General features: G+C 36.8%; 1 protein-coding gene across 4 annotated transcripts in view; it reads left to right on the plus strand.

Annotated features, from left to right (window-relative positions):
* The window catches only part of PHTF2 (putative homeodomain transcription factor 2), a 61,904-nt gene extending 43,087 nt beyond the window's left edge, over positions 1–18,817 (plus strand). For all 4 annotated transcript variants that reach the window (XM_063396954.1, XM_063396957.1, XM_063396956.1 and 1 more), the window contains 10 exons: positions 260–418; positions 3,139–3,357; positions 5,267–5,395; positions 6,645–6,917; positions 8,125–8,256; positions 9,226–9,312; positions 10,352–10,507; positions 13,738–13,833; positions 16,140–16,265; positions 16,993–18,817. In XM_063396954.1, the coding sequence (XP_063253024.1) occupies positions 260–418; positions 3,139–3,357; positions 5,267–5,395; positions 6,645–6,917; positions 8,125–8,256; positions 9,226–9,312; positions 10,352–10,507; positions 13,738–13,833; positions 16,140–16,265; positions 16,993–17,013 (1,398 nt within the window). In that variant the 3' untranslated portion in view covers positions 17,014–18,817. The remainder of the gene's footprint in view (positions 1–259; positions 419–3,138; positions 3,358–5,266; positions 5,396–6,644; positions 6,918–8,124; positions 8,257–9,225; positions 9,313–10,351; positions 10,508–13,737; positions 13,834–16,139; positions 16,266–16,992) is intronic.
* Positions 18,818–20,968: the final 2,151 nt, after the last annotated feature.

Here is a 20,968-nt window from a genome sequence, read left to right on the forward strand (position 1 = left end):
ATATTTAAAATAAGAGCATCATAATCTTTCTTGAGGCTAATGTGAACTAGGCCTTCCTTTGAAAAAATGTTTTTGATGTTACAATTTCTATTCCATAATTCCTGCTCTGCCAATTACTTTTGAGTCTTGAAAATGCATTAATATCTGGTTTAACTGAGCACAGATCCCAAAGTTGTAGAAAGAAGTCTGATTTCACTAGTTGAGAACAAGACTTAATAAATATGACTGTGTCTTACTGATACTGTATTTCTTGCACTAGGATACTCACAGGACTGTGACAAATTTATCAGATGAAGTTTCCAGTGAGGAAGGGCCTGAACCTGGCTATCCTTTACGCCGCAGCGTGGAACGCACGTCCAGTGATTGTACCCTGCGGAACAGGAAACCTCACCATTACAAGAAGCACTACCCTCTGGAGGTATGGTCATTTCTACTGCTTCTTGCCTGTAATTCTTAAAACCACTTGACTTCTTATTGAGTAAGGTATATGGAGCAAGCAGCTTGCCTGATCTGGCTTGCTGGCTGGAGTTAAACTATGACATTTCCACAGATTTTCTTTTTTCCTATATTGGATTTTAGGAGTCTGTAAATTGGAAGTCATGCTAGTGAGGAACAGAGAATTTTTTTGCTTTTGTTTAATGACTGTTTTGAAATTAAGAGGTTGTAATCTAGTTTCTTTCTATTTTTCAATTTGTTATAAGGAGACTAAAATGTGTTTGGTAGATTGTGCATCAGGTTATGGTAACTGTTGCTGTCTTGTGACACAAGTTATTTCTTCTGGAAATTCGATTTGTTGCAGAAATAGTGGTAATTGGGAATATGCAAATTTTCAGCATGGTACTGCTCCTGTTTCTCTCCATTTAGGATTTTGGATTCACTCGCTTTCTTGTGGAGAAGTCTGATTGAGTTTTCATTTCCTTGTTCATTGAAACAAAAGTATAAAATCTTGTCATGAAATTTTAACAAAATTGTTGAAGTGAAAAAACCCCTGATATTTTAGGAAAACTGCTTGACATTACAGCTTATAATAGGAGACTTCACAGATTCCATATTAGCAGAATCCTTAATTAAAAGGACTCAGATATTGAAAGAGAATGGGATCTCTTATTGTGATTATGTTCATTTATTCATTATTTTTAAAAAATTATGCTGTTTTGCTAATGGTATGCAACTTTACAGATATGGAACACTTTTAAAAGGCTGTATTGCTATTTTTTCACTAACGCTGAGCAAAGAAAGCAAAGAGTAAAATCAGCACTGACAAAAGTTCACTGACAGATGGGCTTGATAGGCAGGAGTCTCATAAGTAAACTCTCTACTTGATATAGGGAAAATGTATTGGAAGGGCTTGGGTATTGCTTGCTCTGATCACAACTGCAAAGCCTTGAAGTTGATGCTTTGCATAAAAAACAGGATTAAATAAACTGTTCTTTCACTCATTTCTCACAGGCTTTGGATAGAAAGATTCAGAATGTTAGTTGATCTCAGCATTTAATGCCTTTTGCATGTGTGGTTTGTTTCATGGTATAGAGGATGTCCCTTCACTGTGTGCTTGTGCAGCCATAGTGCCCCACAGGAGGAAGCAGAAAGACACAGTTACAATTGATTGCTTCTGTTTTTCAGCTTAGATATATTTTCTCTTGAATAGAGTGCTTCAAAGCTAGAGAAGACTTTGTAGATACCTTCAGAAACTAAAGAGACAAAATGTAATCCATGTTTAGCTGTGGCAGTTGGGTTTCACACTTACTCCCTGTTCACTGATCTGACTGATGAAATGAAAGAGGAAGCTTTTCTTTCTTGCCACAACATTACAAAAAAAATGCAACAATAGTTTTCAAATCAGTGAAGGCTTTCTTTGTATTTAAAAGAAAAACTTAGTGAGGTCAGTGGATGTACTCTCAAATTCTGTCCTACATTTTCTTTTGTTTTCATGTTTCTGTGTCTACTTAATTGTTGTTTGAGCAAGCTATTTTTCATGTTCTTACTTTAGTAACTTTCAGCCTCAGTGGTACCCAGTAGTGACTGCCTTCTATAAATATCTTCTTTTTTGCTTTAAAAAAAAAAACTTCAGACTCTTTCTGCATTTATGTTATCTCTCTCTTTGTAAAAGGTGGAGAAGGAGTTCAGACCAATTTTTTTCTGAACATTTCTTTATAAAATGGTTTGCATAAAATACGTTAAGCATGGTTTTCAGAAAGAATGAAGAACATTTCTTCACATAGTAAGGGACTATGAATCACTGTAAGTTAGTATGGCTGCTGGAATAGTGCTTAATTTTTTTTCAGTGTAAAAAATTTTATGTTCCCAAGATAAATTAGTAGAAAGAAACTTGGTGTTAAGAGGGAATGGAAATTGCCAGGTGATGGCAGTGAGTAGCCTGATACTGCTTTTAATACCTCTCTTGCTGGAAATGGATTTTGTTTATTGTAGAAAGTAGTGTAAATTCTACATTGTTGTTCTGAAGAAAACAGTAGATTGTTTCATGTGTATGCATTGGGAAATTTGAATGACCCAAACTTAAGATTTTTCTTTCTTTATCTAAGAGCTAGGTAAAAGATTTGAGTTTACAAAGGCAGACTTGTTTGTCAAGTGCAGTTTGTTTAAAATTACTAAAATTTTATGTCTAACTGTGCAGATTACACATAAACCTGGCATTAGCTATGTGTACCCTTGCTTATTTTTCCCCTCTACACCTGGTGCATCTCACTCTCTCTTTGAGAAGGCAACAATGTGACTTCAGGGGGCTTTGAGGGTCAGTTCCTCAGAAGTTTGAGATATAGCTGCAGTCTGTGGCTCAATAACTGCTGTTCAATTTTAAACTAATGAGCTCTAAAAATCTGTGAAGTAGTTGTTTCCTTGTAATTATGAGTATGATTTGATTCTTCCTTATGTGACTCTCTCCCTAAAAAGCAGGGGCCATGGACTATTGCTTTTTGGTACACTATCTTAAAGTATGCAACCTCTTAGACACACTTGCAATAAATTTACAAATCTTTCTGATGACAAGGATAATAGATTAGAACCTAAAAATCTAGATAGACACAGATTACTAATCTGAATTTTGTAGGAATGACATCTCTGCAGGAAATGATATAGAAATAAGAGTGGCATTAATTCCAAGGGATGTTTGGGTTTCAGGATACACCTAAATCAGGTACTAGCTGCAGTTCTCGGTGCTCAAGCTCCAGACAAGACTCTGAGAGTGCAAGGCCAGAGTCAGAAACTGAGGATGTGCTGTGGGAGGACCTCTTGCACTGTGCTGAGTGCCACTCGTCCTGTACCAGCGAGACAGACGTGGAGAGCCCTCAAGTGAATCCGTGCATGAAGAAGGAATTCAGAGATGACCCCTTTCATCAGGTTGGTGTCCACCAATTTGGGGTTTTTGCACTGCACACAAGTTCAGTGTTATCTGTCATACGTCACAAAAGGCCTGGGAGAAAGACCTGTGTTAGATGGAAGTAACAAAGCCAAAGTGATTTGATAGAATTAAAGCAAATAAAACTTGATTTCTGCTTCTCAGTCAATAATTTGTCAAAGGAAGAGGGTGTGACAATATATCAAAACAGCATATAGAATAGTTGACTGTTTGAATCTTTATTCTAATTTAGGGCAAGTACTGATTGATTTAAGTTTCCTCTGTGATGAGTGGTTCTGTTTGGTTATTTTTCTGGTTTGGTTTTTTCCTTTTTGTTTGTTTGTTTTTTAATTTTTTGTTATTTAGGTGTTGGTGGATTTTCCCCTACTTTGTTTTTCTCTAGTAGAATTGCTTGTTATAAGCACTTATCAGACATCTTTCTGTTTGCTTATTTAAAATGTATATATAAGAAAAGCAGACAGAAGGATAACATGCTTTATGTGTATATATATGTGATATCATGGGTGTACATTTCTAAATTCTCTTTGGTTATGATTTTTTTTACCCTAAGGTAATAATAGCAATTTTGATTATTTCATGCAGTCTTCTTCTTTTTTTATATATTTTTAGTTCTTCTTGCTTGCATTCCATAAAACACTAAACCTTGGAGTAGTGAGTTGAATTACAATATATATATTGACTTGAGGATGTATATTGATTTGACCAGTTGAGAATTTTTCTATTTGATTGCAGATTGTAAATTTTTGAATTTCAGCTCCTGGTGTTGATACTCCCTCTAGAGGGAGAGCTTGGTAAACTGTGGTTAAGAAAAACCTGCAACAAATATTTACGCTATTTTAATATTATAAATAATTTCTTCTACACCCAGTGGAAGTAAGAAGGGAGATAATTGAGTACTCAGGAGATTACAAAGATTTCAGATTGGTACTTACAAAGCAAGGAATAAAATGAAAATAAAACTTTACTTTTAATCAATCATAATCAAAATCTAAAAAAAGTAACATGCCCTTGCCCCTGCCAGCACCACCCCTTCCAGCAGTGGGATGCATATAGTGCCAGGTGACTAAAGCTGGAAGCAATTTTAATCTCCTGAATGGGATAGGAGGGAGGCAGGGCTGAGGAGAATCAAGAAATGGCCACAGCAGTACTTGTCACCTCAACATTTTTTCTATATCCTTTAGTTCTCTCTTGGCTCTGTGGTAGGAAAAAGGATCCCTGAGCTCTAAGTGCATTCAGAAGATTAACCTGGGAGTGCTTGGCTCTAGGAGCTGTAGTGCTGAGACACCTACTGCTCTCTGAGGCTGGCCAGATACAGTGTGCACAGGGGGGTCTTTGTGTATAACAAGGATTGTGAAGTGTACAAATACCATAAAGAACAAATAAAAATCACCTGTTTCCCTCAGACTTAACCTGAGAAGAGTGCTTTTCAGAATGTTGGGGTTAAATTAAAAAAAATATTAAATGTGTCAGAATTAAAAATTACATATGTAGAGCTTTATTTTCATATTTCTCTCTTCTTCAGTATGTTTGAGTGAAAAAAAGCCAATAAATCCTTAATCCCATTAACTCATCCTAATGAGAAAATGGAGTATAGAAAAGGGGAGATTTCTGTTCTTACAGCTGTTTCTTGGAAATGAAGGAGATGGTTTTGAGGAATGAGGTTAACATATAGTAGAAATAAATGCTATATAGCAATATTTGTGTCAGTCTGCAGTGGTTTGGTTTGGTGGGGTTTTTTGGTTTGTTTTTTTGAGGGGGCAGTTTTTGTTTTTTGTTTTGTTTGGGGTTTTTTTGGGGAGAGGGGGGTTTGTTAGTATATTGCTGACAAAGGCATATTGACATGAAAATAGATTTTTATTTCTGATGGAAGATATTATTTGTCTTTCCCAGAGTCATTTGCCTTGGATCCACAGTTTGAATCCAGGACTAGAAAAAATAAGTGCAATTGTATGGGAGGGTAATGACTGCAAGAAAGCAGATATGTCTGTGCTTGAAATCAGTGGTATGATAATGAACAGAGTGAGTATTTGTTTTACTTTATGCAAATACTTTATTTAGAAGTGTAAGCACTACCACTGTCAACACTATCACTACCAAGCTTGGTTTATGGTTGGTTGGGGTTTTTTTGTTTGGTTGTTTTTTTGTTTGTTTCTTTAGTTGTTTTGTTGTTGTTGATGATGATGGGTTGGTTGTGGGTTTTTAATTTGTGGGTTTGTTTTGTTTTTCATGTAATTGTTTAAGTATCTGTTATTCACATTATTGTTCTGTGGCTTACATCACACTTGCTTTACTTGTTACTACTAGATTAAAGAGCTACCAGATGTTCAGTGTTGGGACAATAAAAGGTGTTTGCATTGTTAAGTCCTTGCTCACATAACCAACCTCAGTTTTATTGATAGATGCTGTGAATATATGAGTTTATCTCCTTGATTTCAATAAACAAGTAATTTATTGGGTTAGGAATATACAGATCTGAGTATCTGGATGCTAAAGTTAGGATTGGAAAAGAAAGCTTTCCTCTTTAGGAAGCAAACCTCTAAGAGGATGAGTGGGATGTTCTCACTAGTCCTCCCTCCCTTTTCCTAGTACTCCTCTCCAGGAAACAGTTGGAAATGCATTTAATTTATGTGCTCTTTTTCAATATAGACAATGTGGGTATTTTGTAGGTTGCTCATAAAATCCAAGGATAGCTGAAGAAAACTCTCACTAGTTCTGACAAGTTGATACTCACTGTCTCCAAATTGTTAAAAAGCAACTTATTCACAAACCTAGTTCTGATCTCTGCCTGACTCAGAGACTTTACAGGTTTGGATGCAGTACATAAGCAGAGATAAACTCAGCAAGCCATAACCAGCACAACAGAGCTGCAGTCCTGTCTGCACTGTAAACTTTGATTCCACTAAAAAGGATACAGCCTAAACCAAACTGAAATAGGAGCAACATACAGGATCTAAGCAGCCCAGTCTGATTGGCCCACTCGGCTAATCCAGCATTCAGTGAATTTTTAATGCAGGAACATACACTGTGTTTAACTGCAGTGTTTTATTGTTGCGATTAATAAATTTATTTGTCTTATTTGGTTCCTGTGCATTAGGTGCCCTTTGAAGACTTCCAGGCTTTTTAATAGTAAAACGGGAGGATGATTGGTTGAAGTTTTCATACAGTTTACCAGATTATAAAGTGTTCTTTGTGATAAAATAAAAACATTAATATATAGTTTATTGTTATTTATTTATTAAATGTATACCTTGTTTTCTTTTGTTTTTAGGTGAACAGCTATATACCAGGAATTGGCTATCAGATTTTTGGAAATGTCATCTCTTTAATCTTGGGTTTAATGCCCTTTGTCTTTCGACTCTCCCAAGCTAAAGATTTAGAGCAACTAGCTGCACACTCTGCCACTGAGCTTTGCATGACTGCCTTTGGATCAGATGGAGATGTCCTGGTTCTCTCAATGGTTATTATCAGTTTCGTGGTCCGCCTGTCTCTAGTGTGGATTTTCTTTTTTCTGCTCTGTGTAGCCGAGAGAACATATAAACAGGTATGGACAGCAGACCAGGAGACTTCATCTAAAGCTAACCAAGGTTTAATGTTGGCGTTTTTTGACTTTGTGGGTATTTTGACTTTGTGGGTATTTTCTTCAGCACGCTCTGAGTCATAGATCAGTGATGACAAACATTTCAGTGGGCTTGCAGTTTAGGAGATGACTCAGTTCCAGTGGACTGAAGTCTCTAAAGCTAAAAGGTTTGTTTTCTGGTTGTTTTTTTTTTGGTTTTTTTTTTTTTGGGTTTTTTTTTTTCCCTTGAGAGAATTTTTGGGGAAAACTGGCTCAATACATTAACCCAGTGCATAGTCACGTCCCAAATTGTTTCAGGTTTCCACAAGGACAAGTAGTTTCTGAAAAAGAGCTCTATAAATTTCCAGTATGTTTCATTCAAAAACTTCAATTTAACTTATAGAATCATAGAATAGTTTGGGTTGAAAGGGACCTTAAAGATCATCCAGTTCCAACCCCCCAGCCATGGGCAGGGTCACCTTCCATTAGACCAGATTGCTCAGAGCCCCATCCGACCTGGCCTTGAACACGTCCAGGGATGGGGCATTCCAAAGTTCTGTGCATCCCTAGCCAAGGCCCTGCCTGCTTTGTTGTTAGATTGGTTCTGTAGCTGGAGATGGTGAGAGCTGCTCTCTGAAGTTCTACATCATTGCTTCCTATTGCAATCGAAACTTCGGAGAGCAACCTTACTAGCTGCAGCATATAAATACTTACTGTCTGCAAAAGAAACGTTTTTATTCTTTCTCTTCTTTTAATTCTTGAAATTATAGTCAAAATATGTGATGTAATACAGTAGGATAGAATGAACCTGCTTCTAATAATGATTTCTATTGAAAGGAACTTTGGTGGTATAGGTGCACTCTAATGCAAACAGTTGGCAGGTCTGGGGTTTTTTCCCCAAATTTTAAGAGCATGGCAGATCTGTTGTCTAAAATTTGAAGAAAGGAACTCAAAGTGTAGCTAAATTTTGTTACTCATTAGAATGTGGAGACTTTTAAAATGTTTTAGTGTATTTTCTCTCTTTAATGATATGCTGTATTTACTTCTGGTTTATATTAGCATATTTTAATTTATGTTGTATGTTTATGTATGTTGCACATTACGTTGACATATTTAGTGAAGCCTTTTCTCTTGTTTTTTAGTGCCTCTGAAAATCATTTAACAGTTAAGGTAATTTTTTTTTTCTCTGCAGAGGCTACTTTTTGCCAAACTTTTTGGTCATCTAACATCTGCTAGAAGGGCAAGAAAATCAGAGGTACCTCACTTCCGCTTAAAGAAAGTGCAGAATATAAAAATGTGGCTTTCTCTCAGGTCCTATCTAAAGGTAAAATAATGTATATTTTTGCTTTAATAGGATTTTAGCAGATATAAGAAATTTTAGATGTCTTAAAATAATGTATGTTTGTGTTCTAACATAAAATGTCTCCTATGCTGCTGATAGAAGGTTGGTGTTGTAGTCTGGTTATTTCTTCCTGTACACTTATGATTAGTGCATATGGCCCATATATGTTTCACTTTCATGACCTTGGACCAACAGTGCCTGCAGGCAGACAGATTTTGAGAAAGTTCATGTGTGGTTTTCACCTTGGATTAAAACCTGAGTGTGTTCAGAGTTGGAGTCTTGTCTTAGTAACATGAGCTGAAAAGTTGTGTGAGTATGTTGGATAAAAAGTGAGCACTTGTAGTCTAATACTGACAATATCTTATTTTAAGAGTCTCACCAGTTGGTGTCACTAACATAAGGAATTTATACAGCAAGACAGTTCTTTTGTATTTGTGCTGTGAGTGTATGTGTGCCAGGTGAAGCTAGAAATGCCCAAATATTATCTGTGAGACATTATGATCCCTGAAGTCTCCTGTCACTAGTTTTTACAAGCAGAAAAGGATTTGTGAAAACATCAAGGAATTACGGTGTGGAGGCTGGAGAGCATGGAAAGCAGGAAGCATAAACAAACAAAATTCAGTGTGGTGCTGGTGGGGTGAAAGGAGGATAGCATCACTTGGATAATAGAATGCAGTTTGAGTGTTTTAAATTTCTGCATACGGTAGCCCTGTTGTGGAATGTCTTCCCTTCTTTCCTTGTAACCACGCTTGTATATTCCACCTTTTCTGTGCCACCGGGAACATTTGTGTGATAATGTGGCTAGCAAAAAAGGGGTTAGAGGAGGTGTGGAGGGAACTGACTCAGCTGAGAAATAACCAGTGAGGAAGAGTGTGAGTCTAACTAGTTATGCTCACTTCCAGTGCTGGGTGAGGGGGGTTTCACTCACTTGTGCTTATCCTGTGTTTTCAGCGTCGAGGTCCTCAGCGCTCAGTGGATGTGATAGTTTCATCTGCCTTCCTACTGACCATCTCAGTTGTGTTTATCTGTTGTGCACAGGTGAGCAAATGTTACTTGTAGAGAAACAGCCATGACTTGAGTAGTTTTTAAAACAGTTTTAGTGCCTTTTGCATGGTGATTTCTAGGAAGTTACAAGACACCAGTGAAAAATCTGTAATAGCTGTTAGAGCTTTTTGGAATAGAGCTCCATTTTTTTGTAACGTCATTTCATCTACTTTAGAATATTTTTTTGTACTAGCAAAAGAAAATTTTGTTGCAACAAATGAGAGCAGTCACGAATGGTGAGAAGTCTAATGAGGACAAGTGGTGGATCCTACACCTGGGACAGAGTGATTCTTGGGGGTGTCCTGTGCAGGACCAGGAGTTGGCTCAGTCAATGATCCTTGTGTATCCCTGCCACCTCAGGATATTCTGTGATACCACTGTCACATTTTACATCTGGGTCCTTCATTTTCCCTTGTGGTTTTTGGAACACGTTTTTTCCCCTTCATTTTGCATCAAAATGCACTTCTGCAAAGACAATTGATACTGACTTCGGTTGATGCATTTTGTGAGAAACAGGCTTGTTGGCTATATTTGCCTGCCCTCTAGTGGAAAATCTTTTAGTAAGCAAATCTATGTTTAAAGAAGATTTCTGGTACTTAAGATTTGGCTTTGAGCTTCTGTTTCAAAATATAGGAGATCTTCTGAATGGCTTCTGGTTGTGTTTTCTTTCCAATTTCTAATTATTGTGTTTGCCTGTTAGCTAACTATAAGTATTTTATTAAGAATGTAATTACATAAAATTTAGTACATGTGAGGGTGTTTTTTTTATCCCATGTAGTGCCTTTGCAAGTTTGAACAGGAGTTTAAAATGACCTTAGTGTATTTTTTTTTGTCTCTTCTCAGACCTCATATCTCTGATACCATGTTGATTTAAAATTATGAGTCAAATTTTATAGGCCTAAAAACCTTCCATGTATTTATTACTGGGATATGTTTCTTCAAGTTGTGGAGATACTTAACCATTTTATTGTATTGTAATGTAATTATTATTTCAAATTAAATTTTGATTTCTTTTCTCTTTGTTTTTTTCCAGCTACTTCACATGCATGAAATTTTCCTTGATTGTCACTACAACTGGGAACTCGTAATTTGGTGCATTTCTCTAACTCTTTTTCTCTTAAGATTTGTTACTCTTGGATCTGAAACAAGTAAAAAGTACAGCAATACCTCAATATTACTTACTGAGCAGGTGAGAACTTGTACAGACCTATGTTTCTATATCTAAATAATTCATCTGGTAGGTCTCAGGCCTTGTAGATTTATTAAAATAGTTTGGATTAGGCAGTTATTTATGGGGAAGTAAAGCAACTTTGCAACCCAAAATTCAGTTTCTTAGATAAGTGTTTGACTCTATCCCAATTTCTGTTGAAGTTAGTGGGCTTAGAGGTACCATCTCCTTTGATATAATTTAACATCTGATAGAACACCAACATAAAAACTAGTTTTTAAATACAAAAAGCCCCCTAGAGTCTCAGTGTTGGATGAGTGAGTATAAGATTTGAAAACAAACTTAACCCACTATGAAGTGAATTGCTGTTTCCAGTCCAATGGCTTAGGACTTCTAGGTTGCATGGATTACAAATAGCCTCTTCTAGATTTCTTGGAAATCTTTTTTTTCAACCATTTTTCAAACTGGACTTTGGGTCTGTGTGTGTTTCTTCTCAGGAATGTTCTGGTTGGTGTTTGTACTTAAAAATTCCCTCTCTGCTCTGCCTGGCGCTGCTGGTATTTTCCAAGCTAAACATGTTCAGTTAGTGTTAGGTTAGAAAGAAATCTCTTTCTTCTGAAGTTTCACACTGGTACAAAACAACCCTTTCAGGGCGAGGTAAATAGGCAGTTCCAGAAACCTTCACAGGTTTCCTACAGAAAATGTGTTAAAGTAGGACAATAAAATCTTCCACACTCTGTGTCCCAAAGGCAGCATGTGAGGCCTGTGACTGATGATACAAATTACTAATTCTGTCTTTATTAAAGATGAGGTTGGGCACTGAGAATCCTGATTGCCCTTCTGCCTTGTTCTGAATGAGGTGTTTTGCCCCAGTCTGAAAACTCTGAGTTCCTGAGCCTGGGGAGTTTTCCATTGTTCTGGTGATCCTTGGAGTACAATGAGCTGAATGTCCCAGTGAAGTTTGTCTGCTGTTTCTGGAATGAAAATGGAAGTGTTCAGGATAAGGATTGGAAAGCAGTGCAGAGAACAAGGGGAAAGAGATTGTCAAACCTTTTTTTTTGCTTTCATAGATTTCTATACTATACTCTTCCTGGGAGTCAATGTTCAAATATTTTAATCTGGAATGGATATTGAAAGAAACACTTCCTGTATGTCCTCAGAACTTAAAGAAGTGTTATGTCATCAGACACCTAGCTTTGCATTGAATGCAGCTTATCCTGTTACAAGTCTTTTTCCTCAAAAATGCCTGAGAGCTTTATGAAATGAAAACCAAAATAGAATTCACAATTGTTTTTCAGAAAACTGAAAGGATACACTTCACTCTGGGTAGGACTCATTTTAGACTGGTTTCATTGGCTAGAGCTGGGTACTACAGCATAAATACAGTATTCTTGAGGCAGACCCATGGAAGTCTAACATTTTGGCTTTTGAAGAAAGGTCAAGCCCAAAAAACTGACTGACACTCATTTTATCTAAAAACACACCTCTGATCCAGGGTCCTGGAAAATGGCACACTGCCATTATTAGGCTTACTGGAAAGAGAACAAACAGGAAAGTACAACAGCAATAACAAAAAAAGACAAATGAATCTCAACTCCCAGATACAATTTAAATGCTCCACAGATAAAATGAAATTGAAAATTCTGCTTTTGCCAGCAAAGTTTCAGGCACTTCTTTGTGCTTTATATTCAACCTATGAATTTCATGATTAGGAGTCATGATGGGAAACTAAAAGGGATTTTTTTGATTTTATGCTGTTTGGTTGTAATTTCTCAGGTCCTTCTGAAAGTGTTTTTAATTGGTCTTGTAAATCTGTGAGCTAAATAGAATGTATGGTCTGACCTTAGTTGTCAGTTTTGCCAGTTTTGAATCTCAAATAGGTGTGGTAGATGGCTGTGCATACACACTTCTTCTCCTGATGCCAAGTTTGTTATTGAAATTAAGGAACTAATAATTAATCATCTCTTAAAAGAGATTTGAATCTTCCTAGGGTTTTCAGAGTTGCTAATTAGAGCCTTTATTTTTTGTTTAGTCCTGCTTATAAATCTTGCATTGTTGAAATCAATAGTTTTATCTTTAAAGATAAAATCTCTTTGGCTCTGAAAGCTTAATTTTAATTTTTTAAAAATGCAATGGTAGTAGTTCAGGAGCTTAATATGCCTTGGAATATATTAGGCATAGACTTTGATTTTTAACCTGTGTCAGAACTTACAGTAGTCTTTTTAGGGAGGTCTGATAATCTGTTACTTGTTTTAGATGTCTTATGGCCCTTATTTCAATAACCACCATACAGTGAGGTGGTTAAATATACCATAGCATCATATAGCATCACTTCTTTTCTGTAGTCAGGTAAGTGTCATCTGAAGGACTACTTCAGCGTGTTATTAAATTGTTCATTTTTTATTTTGAAGGGTGTCATCCTAAGATAAAACATTAATGGCTTTTCAAGACGTTTTTTCCTTTGATTTGCTTTGGTTATGCAATAGAAAAGGAAAAAAACAGCCTTTGTCTGCTCTGGATATCAAAGATAGGTTGTTTGAGAATGAAAGCTGATGTTTCAAAATTGCTAAAAGGCCAAAAGAAAGCTGATTTGAACTCTTAACTTTCTCAGAAATAATGACTTAAAAAGTCTGCATCACAGAAGTATTGAAATGTTCAATATGCTGTTCTCCTACAGCAATGAAGAGTTTAATAATTTTTCCAATATTTCAAGGCACTGGAAAGATTGATTTTCTGCACTCAAGGTGCTCATGAAATACTGAATTACACTAGAATCTTTTAAAAGAAATTACACTTTAGCAGAGTTATGGTTTAGCATTTCATTCTGTTCAATAACTTTTGAGGATGTAAAGTCTTGTAAGGTCTGCCCACTAGTATAAAAACCTTCTGGAGATGAATTGTCAAACCTCAGGCAACCCTTGAATGAGGAGAAGAAATTATGTAAACCCTACCTATGTTGGTGATTTTTCGTGCCTAATTTATGGATCAGACTAAACTTCAAAGTTGGTGCTATAATAATGTCAAATGTAATTTATTATATCATAAAGCATTGTATTTTCCTATGATGCTGAGCCTGTACTTGTTCTTGAATATTAAAAAGGAAACAAAAAGTTTGCTTGCTTGCAGAAATGTCATTGCAGTTTTGTCATACGGTTACTGAGTAATCCCATTGTTGAAATATTAAATAGCTCCAAATTAATTCCTTTCAATTCTGAGTAGGTGGTGATACTTGTGTTTTTGTTTTAAATCAGATAAACTTGTACTTGAAAATGGAGAAAAAGCCTAATAAGAAGGAAGAACTGACACTAGTGAACAATGTTTTAAAGCTTGCTACTAAGTTATTGAAGGTAAGAATTAAAATGGTATTCCCATATTATCCAAAAGAACTAAATTAGATTGATTAAAGAGTCACTTGTGTTACTTGTGCAGGCAGTAAGGTGTGCATTGGTTTAAATTTCCCTCTTTCACAGGGATGCTGCTTGTTCATGTACTGCAGTCTGTTATGTTGCTGTCATTGCAAATTATTGTATCCAGTAAGTTTTATTCTTTAGATGTATATTAGCAGTGTGAGAGAAGGTACTTCAGGGTGGTCAGGATGATGAATACTTGAGAAATAAATGATGCAATTTTATTGTCTGTTTTGAGGTGATTTAAGACCTTGTGGCTTTACTCTGCCACACAGCAAATTTGGGTCCCTTAGCCTGCTGATTCCCATGTGCCAGAGAGCAGCCCTTAAAATGAAGTTAAAACTCTCTTTAACTGAGCCAGAGGAGAGGAGCTGAGCTCAGAGTATTTCTTCTAGTTAGGTGAGTTATCCCTCCCACCAGCACACCTCGAGCAAGGTGTGTGTTGGTTCCCTCCTCTCTGAAATGATACACAGCACTTTCCTTGAGGGGACTGGTGGGTCAGCAAGGACTCAGAGGTGACAAAGCAGCTGCTTGGGAGCTGTGCTGCAGCTCTAAGGAGAGCCTGACTAAATCAGTGGCTGTCTCCTGGTGTAAGAAGAAGGGACTGCAAGGCTTTTAGGACCTGGCTGTGGAGCAAATGAAAATAAGTACTCCCAGTGCATCGGGTGGTCAGAGGACACTGTGGGTGCAGAAAGGTTATCTGGGTTCAAGGAGAAACTGGAAAAGAGCAGACAGAGCCCAACAGCTTCAGGGTGTCATCTCATGGGCTGGAGTGTTTGTGTGCTATGGGAATGTGGGTAGGTTGGAGGATGATCAATTCTTGGTCTAAATTGCCTCCATTTTTTTCATTATCTTCTTGGTGTTTCAAGTAAAGTGTTCATGTTTTCCTCTTGCCAGAAGTACATCAACTCACAGCCTTTTCCAGTGGGGAATTCAGCTTTTGTGGCACAAATCCCAGACCTGGGCCATCATTTAGTTACTGTGAGAACATACTGAAAAGTGAGATTTCCAAGCCACCTACTATGAGCTTTAAATAAATTCTTGGTAGTTGGTGATCAGTGCAATTACATACTGCATGCCCAGTAGCTAAATGGGCTCAGGTTTTTTTAAATTTGATTTTGGATGGTTTTGGTCTTTAAACTTTTATAAAGACTAGATTCTATTGAATATTCTTACTGTTTTCTTGCTCACAAAATTGGTAAGATGAATCCAAAATCTAAAAACTTTTTCCTTGCAGAATTTCTCTGCTGTCCTTCTCAGGATCATGTCTTTTGTATTTTTTGTATTTGCAGCAGAGTTTTATATGACATTACATCTAAATGAAAAGGTTGTTCATTCTTATTTCACCTTTTTGAAAGAAGAATCATAGCTTTGAAATTCTTCATTTTAAGGAAAGGGCTTATAAGGCATTTTTCAAGGGCCAGGACGTAATGCAGGAGAGGGATGAAGATGAATTTAAAGCTAGGAAATATAAATGACTAAAGCAGTGATAGTTGGTAGACTTTATATAATCCACTCTTATATTTTAAAACCTATTTTTCCTTCCTTTATTTGACATATTTTTAGGCCAGAAATTTTGGGTGACTATATTCACACACCAGTAATTGAAAATCAGTGAAACAGCTTCTTTGTTCAAGTTGTGTTGCAGATTAATTTGGGCTAATTTTTTGTTTCTTCCAATAAAAAAGGAGTGAAATACTGGCAGCCTAATGATTATTAGGGGTTTTTTTTCCTTTATCATCCTTTTCTGGCTATATTGATCAGTTGTTAGTTTCAAAATTAATGGAAAAGGAAGGAAATGGCAATAGGGAAGACGTTCTTGTTAATTTTCCTAGTCGTGAGGTGGTCTTCTGTCTTTATCAAAAATCTCTTTTCTTACTTTTTGTGGTTCTGCTGCCTGTCAGTTCTTTTAGCACTGAAGGTGATTTCTGGAAAATGTAAGGAATTAGGAGATGGTGGCACCTAGTTCTTTATTTTCTTGGCTTCATGAGCAGTTTGGTAGCTACTGTACACGGATACTCCCCAGTTTTTGAAGAGTTATTTAGACAGTGGCAGTCACCAGTCAGTTCCTGTGATGGATATTTTCCTGCACATTGTGTTTGATATATGGAATAATAGGAAAATGTCTTACTCCACTGGGACTTCAAGACTTCTTAAAGTATCTAATATTGTTTAACACACATGTGAGCAAAACCCCTTTTGTGTCATTTTTGCTTTTTAATGATGCTGTTGTTTTGCCTCGTTAGGAACTGGACAGTCCCTTTAGGTTATATGGGCTTACAATGAATCCACTGCTTTATAACATCACCCAAGTTGTCATCCTGTCAGCTGTTTCTGGTGTCATCAGTGACTTGCTTGGATTTAATCTAAAGGTAAATACTTGAGAAGCATCCTTTTTTCCCCATGTTGTTACAGATGGAAGCATAGTTAGTTTCTAACTAGGCTAACTAGAAGATTTATTGTTCGAAAACTGTTACTAAAATATTCAATTAAATCTATATCAGAAGAATAATGGTCTATTTGTCAGAGCAGCCCTTAAAACTTTTTCTTTCACTTTGTGGCTTTTTAATTTTTGGACACTTAATTACGAGACATAAATACGGAGACACTTGAACACATAAATACAAGACTTTCCTTAACTTTTCTTCATATGCCAGATTTGATTTCTCTCCTGAACTCCTCACTGTTGACTCTGTAGCTCTTTAAGGGAGGCAGACAGAGCAGGCTCTCCTTGTCTTGCAGTGAGGTGTTGCAGTAGGAATGGTGTTGCTGTGACCAGCCCTATGGTGTTGGTTTGTCATTGCTGAAGGATTGTCCCCTTAAATCCTCCTCTCTGGCCCATCCTGAACTGCAAAGTCTGAAACTGTTTCAAGATTCACATGATGAGGCATAAGCTTGTAGCTTTCACAAAGCCCTTTATTGGCCATTAGGTTTGCTTACATCTTCTATCCTTTTCTTGTTAGAAGTAAGTGGATGTAAAAAGTATTTGTGTGTCATCAGAATATGTAGCAAATGCAGTAAGAAAAGACATGCTGGTATTGCAGTTCTGGTAAACAGAAATAATTTGAGAAATAAGTTGATGTACTTGATTTTTTTCAGCTCTGGAAGATCAAATCTTGACAGTATAGAAAGAAGATGAAATAACACAGTGTTACAGAAAAGCTCATTGATGGACAAAACTGCCTCACAGCAGCCACTGAATCTGTATTTCAGAAGCTACAACCTCTTCAAGGAAGTCATTTGGAAAACGGAAGTGTTTACATCTGTCTTGTGCAATCTTTGTATTTATTTCATCTTCTCACTGGTTTATGTTTGTTTTAGTTGACATTTATGTTTTATTTTCAGATTACTTGCTTAGTTTTTGAAAGGGTCCGATTTAGGAAAGGTCAAAAACTGTGTGTCTGAGAGTCTGAAATCCTGAAATTCTATTACACTAAATTGCTCTATCTGTTGTTAAAGCTAAGCCAACGCTGGACATTTTTAGTTACCAGTAACACTATATGGAAGTAATTTGATTTTTGATAGTGCGGTAAAATTGCCTAGAATATTTCATTTGCACCAGTCATTTGTGAGGGCAATGTCAATAGATGCTTGGTTGCAATAGAAAAGTGAGACATACTCAAAAAATAAAGTACTGACAATACAGTATGACAGGTAGGAAGAATGTTTTATATTACTATTAGAAACAAGTGGGAATTTCTAATATTTTGAGTAATTCCAGGATCTAAACTCATATAGACTGCAGTTTAAATATCCTGGGATATTAAAAAAGGTATTATATAAGAAGTCAACAAGTGTTCTTTGATAACACAGTTATTAGAGCAATAATTGTAAATGGTTACCATGCTGTATGATATTTTGATAAAAACTAAATATTGTATTTATTTGAAATACTGGGCTGTTCTGCACAGCTCTGACTGTGCATGTGCACTTTTTAATGTTACTTTTAATGAGAAACTTTATACATATAAATGTATATTAATTGGGATATATTATGGTGAACTATGGAGCAGTATGTATTATATGTTGAAGTTGAATATTTAAACAAACAGATTATTTACTGGTGAAAGGAATGCTTTGAATGACTGAGCAAAAGATAGATAGATGCTCTCCTCTTGTACACTATAGTATATGCCATTCATACCACATAGAAGTTTAAGAACAATTAAACACAAAGAACAAGTTGCCCTGGTGAGAAGCAGAGCTACAAAGCCTGGAACTTGGCAGGTTTGTGTCTTGAAATAAGTCCCATTCCTCCCCAGCAGGTGCCATTCCCATGTGCTTTCTGCTGGGGTTTCCAACACCTCTCCCTCTGCCTCCCACAAGGACCAGTCATACTGACTCGTGGTTCTTCAGTGTGACAGAAATAATGTGTCCATCCCTGTGGAATTAAGTAACTTGTAACAAACTTTCCTTCTACAAATTATTTTGGGAGGATTGATACCACCAGGCATGAGTATTCTTATATTTTATGTTTCTAAAATACTGGCTTCATACTGAAAAATAACAAGTAATTGTTGACAAGAGTCTGGATATTGCCCTGTGTTTGCTAATCTTCAGAATCTTCAAAGATTGGAAGTATTGAGTCTTAAACTTATGTGGTATAAAAATATTTTTATATATAAAGCAACACAAACAAGCGTTTTGTATTTTATTTGCCTCTGTACTAATGTTTAATAATGACCAAAGTGCATTCTGGTTTTTGGAAGAATGTATTACTGGAGCTTTAAGAACATACTATATTTAGTTTCTCATGTGAAAACTTCAGCTGCCTCTGATCTGTTTCTCCTTTCTCTGTTGTTTGACGTTGGGATTGTTTTTAAAAATTAAATACATTTTATACACAGTTTTTTCCAAATTATGGTACAGACCGACACAGAACTTAATTTTGCACAAAATATATTTAAAAAAAAAAAAAAAAGAACAGCAGGAGCTTGATGGGTGATAAAAAATAAGGCTTTCTACAGCCTGTCATTATTACAAAACCATTCTTTACTCTGGAGTGGAATTATTTTTAGAAATGTGAAATAGTGACTATATGGCTTTCATTACTTCAAAAAAAAAAGGTGAGAGAAAAATCTGCAGTTTGGGTTGAAGATGAAATTAGTTTAACCATGTATACCTCAATAACTCGCACTGTGCCGTTTGTTGCACTAACAAACAGCGGCTTGGGGAAAGTAAAACATTTGTGAAATGAAATTAAAAATAATAAAAACCTTTATTTGCTACCCTTAGGTATATTCATTACATTAAAAATGAGAGAGGTTCATTCTCCATTCCTCAATGTGGAAAGTCCAGTATAAGAATAGAGGCAAGTAGAAATATGGCAGATCTTGAGTGTTAACTGTTATTTTTTGCCACGTGTTTTGTAACTGAAAGTGTGATCAGGCTTGGAATAAAGCTTTCTATGGTTGATGGTAAAAAAGAAAAAAAAATGCAGTGATCTATATCTTTACTAATGTCCAGCGTATTTCTGTGTCTGCTCTTTTGATTTAAATCCATACAGTCTATTTAGATTAGAGCACTTTTGAGAAAGAAACCTGCATGTGGAATGCAAATAATAGGATATCATGTAGAACAACCCAAGTTAAAGTACAGGTGAAATGCAGAAAGATAATTTAATAATTTGATTAGTTCTCCATGTTATCTTCTAGGAATGGGACATTTAAAACCCTTTGGTGGGTAGCTATCAAATTTAGTAACTTCAAGAAACTTCTCTGGATGACAGGTTTATTTCATTCCAGGTAATGCTAAAGGTTATTACTGGTTTAGATTTCAGAGGTCCATCTTTGGCACCCAGCAGCAAACAGTAGAGAGAATTATCTTTTTTACAGATGGTGGTAGTGGACTGCTGCTGCTGTCTTTACTGGATACTTCAAACCCTAAGATATCCAGTTTGTCTGTTGAGGATAAAGGAGGAAAAAGGTTGTTGGTGGTGATCTGCCCACTGCTGCCTCCTTAGGTAGACTTTTGTTATGAGTTTCACTCAGTAGGAATGTAAGAGAAGATTTCAAAGGAGGAATGCATGATTCTTTGTTCTCAGTCCATAAAGCCAATTGGGTTTTGTTCCATGACTGCACAAAATACATCTGTATTGGTGCAGGAGCTGGGGAAGCAAATCTTTTAGTAATAAATAGCAGCTGACAAAGTCATCTTTTCCAATGTAATTCTTGCAAGACAGCAGAGGAAGTCATCTTGAGAAGGTGCCCATATTATTGTTTGTTTAAAAACCCCCACAATTCACCACTTTGCTGTGGCTTTCCTCATGAATACTGCCTTTGTACCTTGTCAGTCTTAGGAGAAGCAGCGAGCCTCAGCTGGGTTGTTAGGATCCTGCTTTGCTGATGCTTCCTTTTCCTGAAAATCAGCCCAGTCACTGGTGATGGACACAGCTTGCATATGTCCTTGGAAGTCCCTCTATGGGGAGTGTTCAGACAGAAGGTGATCTTTGCAATTCTGCTGGGCCTCAGGCAGTGTCTGACCACAGGACATAGGAGATTCCTGCATTGCCAGTGTTCCTGACAGGGCTGATAGGGGTGTTTGTGATAATACCTGTCAGCTCTGCTCATTTTATCTGCCCCTTTTGCCTGTTGCCTTCCTGACTGAGCAAATAGACCCCACTGGTGACAGCCACCAAACAGCTCTCTTGGGAAGGGGAGGTGTCCAAGGCTGCCATGGGCAGTTTGTGAGAGGCATAACTCAGCAAAGAAAGGGAGTGTGGTACCTCTGATACCTGGAAGTGGTGATCCACTTCTGGTGACAGTTCTGCTGTCACAGTTGGATATCTGCATTATGAAATCAACCTCTGAGCCCAGCATTGCCTGGGGCTTGGTGGAGATCAGATTTCCTCCTTCCTGTCTGAAGCAGTCAGTCACTGCTGGAGTCTGGCATGTCATGCACATTCTCTAGACACACAGCCTTGAGAAGGGCCTTCATGTGAAGCCTTTCCAGTAGGAAAGGGACACCAAGATCTTCTCCATAGTGTGCTGCTACTTCCCCTGATAAGGACTGGGACAGGACAGAACTTGGAAAGGACAGTTTAGGGACAATAAGAGAAATCAGAGGATGCTGCAGC

This window comes from Prinia subflava, chromosome 4 (genome assembly GCF_021018805.1).
Source record: "Prinia subflava isolate CZ2003 ecotype Zambia chromosome 4, Cam_Psub_1.2, whole genome shotgun sequence".
Taxonomy (NCBI): domain Eukaryota; kingdom Metazoa; phylum Chordata; class Aves; order Passeriformes; family Cisticolidae; genus Prinia; species Prinia subflava.